The sequence below is a fragment of the Octopus bimaculoides genome, chromosome 15, assembly GCF_001194135.2.
Source record: "Octopus bimaculoides isolate UCB-OBI-ISO-001 chromosome 15, ASM119413v2, whole genome shotgun sequence".
NCBI classification, from domain to species: Eukaryota; Metazoa; Mollusca; class Cephalopoda; order Octopoda; family Octopodidae; genus Octopus; species Octopus bimaculoides.
The window spans coordinates 50,554,137-50,561,078 of NC_068995.1; the positions used below are offsets into that span (position 1 = coordinate 50,554,137).

At 34.8% G+C, this 6,942-nt stretch overlaps 1 protein-coding gene across 8 annotated transcripts in view; it reads right to left on the bottom strand.

The window, feature by feature from the left end:
- The window catches only part of LOC106870794 (F-actin-monooxygenase MICAL3), a 110,126-nt gene that overhangs the window by 55,616 nt on the left and 47,568 nt on the right, over positions 1 to 6,942 (bottom strand). For 7 of the 8 annotated variants that reach the window (XR_008265637.1, XM_014917000.2, XM_014916996.2 and 4 more), the window contains 2 exons: positions 4,100 to 4,293; positions 3,144 to 3,413 (listed from right to left, as the gene is read on the bottom strand). Coding sequence is in view for 7 of the 8 variants with exons in the window: in XM_014917000.2 (XP_014772486.1) it covers positions 3,144 to 3,413; positions 4,100 to 4,293 (464 nt within the window). In the remaining variant the exon portion in view is untranslated. The remainder of the gene's footprint in view (positions 1 to 3,143; positions 3,414 to 4,099; positions 4,294 to 6,942) is intronic. The other variant, XM_052973330.1, reaches the window with a different exon arrangement.

The window sequence follows — 6,942 nt, forward strand, 5'->3', positions numbered from 1 at the left end:
GAAAGAGAGAGAGAGAGAGAAAGAGAGAGAAAGAGAGAGAGAGAGAGAGAACGAGGGTGGGATAAAAAGTGGAGAGGAAGACAAATATGGAATACAGCTGGGGTTGTGTCTGATCTTTAGCAGTATGGTAAACAACAAATTATTTTAATTCATTGAACCATTCAGTATGCATTCACACACATGCAAAAAAAAAAAGAAAGAAAAATCTCCAGTTACTCCAAGACTTTGCAGCCACTGTTAGACTGCTTTGCTGATGAGGTCTAATGAGACTGAAACATGTCTGAAGTTGTTCCAGTACTGCTAAAGATTTGGCTCATTCCTCACTGCAGTTGATATTTAAATTAACTTTATTAAAATTTCAAGGTTACCCCACTTGTCTTTTTTGACAAGAATTAACCATTTAAATAATGATTGTTCTCATCACTGAGATTGTAAATTTAATTGAAATTTTTTTTGGCTTATACATTAAGTATGCTAACGTCCACTTAAGTATTACATTTTCATGCAACAGGCAGCCCTGGGTATTTTTCCCAAGATAATATTTTATATTTGATATATAAAATCAGGACATCATTGATGAAAAGTGCATTCGTAACTGCAGCAGTGCACTTACCTTGACTGACACTGAGAAGAAAGAGGTATGGAAACGGATTCTAGAAGCAGCTGTGGAATGACAAGAATGTATGAGGGGGAGAGGTGGGGGCGTACCCGGACCAGATCCAACAGAGGGACCACATATGAAGGTTGACTGCTGTATGGTCAAGTTTAGTCACTGAGGTGTTGAAAACATCCAGAAATGTAGGACATGCACTGGTTATTCACATAGTCAATTATGTTGTACAGAGAGGTTGTCCTTAACGACTGATGCAGCAGCAACCTTATGAACTGCTACAAAGAAAAGTGGGATACTCTAGAAAGAATTAACTGTAGAGGCATTAAGCTGATGGACCAAATCCCCAAAAGTAGCAGAGTCATAGTAAAGTCAATCAAGGAGAGAATAAACTTAGATGAGATTCAGTTTGGGTTTGTATCTAGACTTGGAAACACCAATGCATTCTCCCAAGTGCAGAAATGGCAAGAGAAGTTCTTAACTCAGAACAAACCCTTATAACTAGCAATCATTGACTTAGAGAAGACCCCTGACAGGATTCCATCCTATGTAGTCTGGTGATCCCTAAGAAAAATCAGTTTAGATGAATGGCTTATAACAGCCATGTAAGTCATGTGTAGGAGTGTTGTTAGCAAAATGAGAATTAACACTGAACACAGTGAGGATTCAATATGCAGTGATATGTCCATCAAAGCTTGGTTCTCAGTCCTCTCTTGTTCACTATGCTATTACAGAGGAGTTCAAGATTGGCTGCTTGTAGGAACATCTGTATACCAATGATACAGTTCTCATAGTTGAATCAGTTGAAGAATTCGAAGAAAAGTGCCTAAAAGAATTGGAATTAGAATTAAGAGGCCTATATTTCAAAAGTAGCGGATAACTTCTGCTACATAAGCAAACCAAACTGCAGTGGAAGTGAATGCAGCAGAAATATAGTGGCTAGAACAAGGACAAGATTGGAAAAGTTCTGGGAGGTATTAACTCTGTCAACAACCAAGATGACATGAGTCATGCATATGAAGTACAATACTGCATGGGAGCAAGATATACATGTTGAATATGGAGGATGTACAAAGGCTGGAAAGAAATAAGGTGAGCATGCTTCACTGGATGTATAATGTCATTGTGCATAAATGACAAAGCACAGGTGTGCTGAGAGAAAACCTAGGCATCTGATGAGTGTGCTTTGGTGTGCAATGATAGGGGACTGCGATGATATGGACATGTAAAGCATTTGAAGAATGATAGGTAAGTGAATAAGAGCCAAATGATTCAGGTAGAAGGAGCCTGTAGAAGATGAGTTGGTAGGAATGGTAAGAGCTGATTATAGGATTCCAAGCCTCAGAAAATAGATGACAAAGGAACACAAATGGGAGGACACTGTGCTAAAATTAACCTGACTAACCCATGCAAGCACGAAGAAGCAGAACCGAAATGAGGATGTTTTATAATGTGTGTGTGTGTGTGTGTGTGTGTGTGCATATAAATGCACACACACATTACTTTTTATATACCCACATGCACACACTATATATCATCATCATCATCCTCATTTTGTGTATCTCCTTTTCATGCCTACATAGACTGAAAAAAGTCATCATGGTCCAGTCCAGTTCATGTCTTGCATGGAGTTGCTGTTCTTCTACATGGGCTGGAGGACCACGCCTCATTTGTTTATTCCATTTTTAGCTTGGTTTCCAAAGGTTAGATGTCCAGTCACTCTACAGAGTGTACTTGTTGCAGTTTTCATGTTTTTAGGAAAACTAAAAGGCTCTTTAGCCCCACATTGTTGCCATTCATTCACCAACCACTTTATAGTATACACTGGATACATTTTATGGTACCAGCACTAGAGGAGTTGCCATGTCTTTTACAAGACCAAAGAATCCTTTCTAATCCACACTATTTCCATTCATTTTAGATGTGATGAAGGTGAGAGAAGACAGTGCTGAGGGAGAAAGAACTAGAGCGAAAGAAAGAGAGAAGAGATAAGCAATAGAAGAGAAACAGTGATAGGCAGCAACATGTTAGTTGTTAGTAAGGAGGTAGTAAAGAAACAGCATGAGTGGTGAGATGAGAAGAGAGAGAGAGAGAGAGAGACAGGCAAACAGAATGATAGGAGGGAAGGCAAGGTGATGAAAGAGGGAGTAATGAAAGTGAGAGAAAGTGATGGATAGCAATAAAGGAACATGATAAATACACACATACACACACAGATATACACACACGCACACATGTATATATATACTATACATATACACACAGATGTGTATATATATATTTATATTATACACACAAACACACGTACATATCAGTTTATGCTTTAGACTTTCCATTGGTACAAAGATGACATGTTTGGATCAAATAAAACAATTATTGACCCAAACATAACAGGTTTAAAATGTAAAGCAGATGAAGAATAATGGTAGTTGTTTTTATATTTTTTAGGGTTTTTTTTTTTGGCTTTTCTTTCTCTTTATATTATATGTATACTTTTGAAATTCATTTCCTTGCAGATGAATTGCAGTCTTACCAAAGAGCAGTTTGGCATCAAGTCGAACTGGCTCTGGGGGTGATGCAAAAAATTTGGCTCTTGCTTCCATTTGACTAGCAGGACTAGTCGGAGAGCGAAGAGGTGATAAAGGCTCAATTTTCGATGTAGGTCGCAATCTGGATAATCGCTGATCTGTCCTTGCATCAGCCATTTCATCTAATAGTGTTTTATTTTCAGTGTCAGGTGTTGTCTGATCTTTCATTGTGTCATCAGCATCATCAGATGAAAAACCTTTCTCTGTCTCTGTTTCTGGTGGAAGAAGTATAAATATTTGACATTACTAAGAGGTCATGCACTTCTACATGACAGTACGACAACACAAACAACCACAATGGCTACAACAACCACAACAACAACAACAACTACACATCTTAAGCTTTACAACAATACTTGTTACTCATGGAACTTGTGAAATAGAAAAGGGATTTCTTTTTTTTTTTTTTTGCTAATTATTTTAGTTTATTTTTTCTTCTCTCCTCTCTCTGCATTTTTATAATGTTAAAACAATTAATCACATGAGAAATTTGAGGCATAAGACACGCACAACAGTATTCTAGGAATGGAAATATTTTACACATTTAAAGTGATTTGAAACACACTGAAATTACATATATATATATATATATATATATATATATATATACACACAGATGTATATATAAATTAAGTATTAATATATAATGAGAGAAAGAGAGAGAGAGAGGGAAGTATTATAGGAAAGGTGATAAATTACCAATAGCTCCCCTTTAGCTTTTTTGTGTCACTGGAGGTAAAACACAAAACTAAAAAGCACAAGACAAATGTTTTCACATTTTGCAATTGTGTAATAAAAAGCAGGAAGAATTTACTATTTAAGCAAGGCAAATTTGTATAAGTGAATGTAATTATGCATAGATATAGACATATACGTATGTAGATATATATTTGTGCCTAACCATCATCACTAGATTCTTCTGTGCTGTCAGTGTCTTCCAGCTGAAGCCTGCACTTATCAGCTAACTTGCTGGGGATGCTCTCCCGAGCCTGTCTCTCTTGCAATGTTTCAGCAAGCAGACAGGCTTCTTCCCAAGTAAGGATATGACTGGCATCATCGTCCAAGTCTTCCACATCAGCATCATCTTCACTAGTCCTTTATTCAGAGAAATAAAAGGAAAAATCATATATATTACAAACCAAAAAAAAAAAGAAAAAAACGTATAAATATATGCATATACATACAAAATATAAATGAAGGAAATCATGCATAAATAATTATTTGTTTTCATTAAGACACAAGGCTAATTTTTGTAGTAGAGGGGCATGGTGAATTTTATAGAATAGACCAGTATATTACTGGTACATAATTTCAGCATCTTTTTTCAGTAAATAGAAACAAGATATCAATGTCATTCTTCTTTTGTCACTGGCATCAATCAATCAAAGAAATACAGAAAAAACATCACAGAGATATATGGAAATATAAAGAAACACTGTAAAGATTGGTAAAAATGGAGAAGAGAAACAGTTTCTAAAGGGGCAAAAAAAACTGATCAATTTGGCTGAAAGAAAAGAATTATTTAAAACTGTAAATTTACTGAATTGTGATATTTTAGGTAAAAAAATTTTTCAGCACATCAATGATTCCCTTATAGATGACAATATTTAATGGGTATTAAGTCTAACATGGCAGCAAGTTTAACACCACCACCTATCTCTAGGGTACTTTTATTACTTATTTCAAGCATTTGTAGGAGAAAAACCTTTGATTCTAAATCAGCCCATATTTTTCTGGCAGATATTCAGTCTGAAAGGATCCACAAAAATCATGGAGAGTATCCTATTCCCACCCCCAGATTTGCTTACAAGGAAAGAGAAATATGAAAACTGCTTAATAAAAGAGCAATTCATTAATGAAAATAAAAGTTAACAAAATTATATTATAAACAGAGAAACAATAAACAAAGCAAGAAATTTATTTAAATTCAGAAAAGGATGCAGTATTCTACCTATCAGAGAAGGATAGTCCTGGTTAGAAGAAGCTGAAATTGTACACCACCACAAATATATAAGTAGCTAGCGAATGTAGTGATCGCATGGATTGATGGATCATTAGTAAACAGCAGAGAATGGTAACCGAATAAAATAGTAAATGGTAGCAGTACAATGTATTGAAGAGGAGGAGTTGTTGGGCTTTGCTCAAATCAAAAGCATTCCAGCTGTGACCGTTCTGTCTTTCTATATACCTATGAAAATATGGTCCATGTCATTTCATTATTTATTTATTTATTTTTTTATGACAAGAGAATAAAATTTGAGGGATATTTGGATGTTAATTTCTACAGGTTAAGTGACCATGCAGAAACTACCTCTAGTGTTGAGTAAGGTAAAAATGTGTAAAATAATGAAAGACAACTCTGTCTACAGTAAGGAACAGAAGTGGTGAAATATAGTACATGGTAATAGTTGAATAATATAGGGAATAGTAGTTTTGTTATGTGTAGAATAGTAACATTTTAATGATGCAAACAATAGAACTATAGAACAGTAAACCTATGAAGTGTCACATGGCAGCACGTTAAAGTATTCAAAAGTAGTGTTATAAAGTATAGAATGGTAAGACTTTAAAGAATTTCGTTTTTCTTTCTTTCTTGTTGCATGCCTTCAGGCTCATTTGGTTAGATTATGTAGCAGGAATATTTCACAATCAGATCACTATATCTAATGTCACAATTCACTAGAATATCATCCACATCATAAAAAAAAAATATCTGACTAATCAAGATATTGGCTCCAATAATAATTTCATCTTTGGCATACTTCTGTCTGAGCCAAACCATCACTATATCTTCAGTGCAGCCAACCCCACTGACAATAATTGATCCAAATGTTGGATCAACACAAAAACAATGAACAGATGGCAAACAAGGGACATCAGAAGACAGTAGCACAACCGGCAGCTAACCACAGTGGACAAACAGCAACATGAAGAACCACACCAATCCAAGAACAATAATCTTCAAACTGTCTTGATGGTTTGTTGTTCATAGTAACAACAACATTTTTGTTTATGAAAAGAATAAATATTATTTTTACTTAAAATCTCAAATAGATATCAGTAAGTTTATCACGGTTTCTGTGTTGTTTAAGTAACTAGGAGTACAAAATTGCACATTTAACTTTGTAGCATTATATTGAATGGTTAGAAATATACATGAATGGTAAAATTACAAAGAACGGTAAAACTATAAAATGTTGCATAGTAGCATGGTAGGATTATAAAGTATATAAAATGGTAGGATGCTATAATTATAAAGTATTGAATGATAGATGTGTAGAAGTATCAAAATAAAAAAAATAATTGAATGATGGCAGTATAAAAAGGTTAGCACTATAATGCAGTAAATAATGTCTCTGGTTATGTGTGAAATAAAAGCAGAATCAAAAGATTTTGTATAGAAGTGGAGCAACATAAAACACTAAAAAACAGACTACTAACAAGGTATTTCAAGACACAGAACTATTTCCATGTAGCAGTGAACCCCAGAGGAGGAGAAAAGATAATGTTAAAAGCCTAGCGGGATAAGGAATCAAAATAGTGAAGTACCAAAGCAGACGGTGAAAAGTATCAGGTGTGGCATGCTACCTAGTTGGCCCGATATGGGAACAAACAAAGGACTTTTGTTACTAAAATATATTTAGTCATCAACTGTTGGAACGAGAATTTCTTGAAGAACGGAAACATGGAAAGGAAGAGAAACATCAGTAATCAGTAAACCATGTTATATATATATATATATAT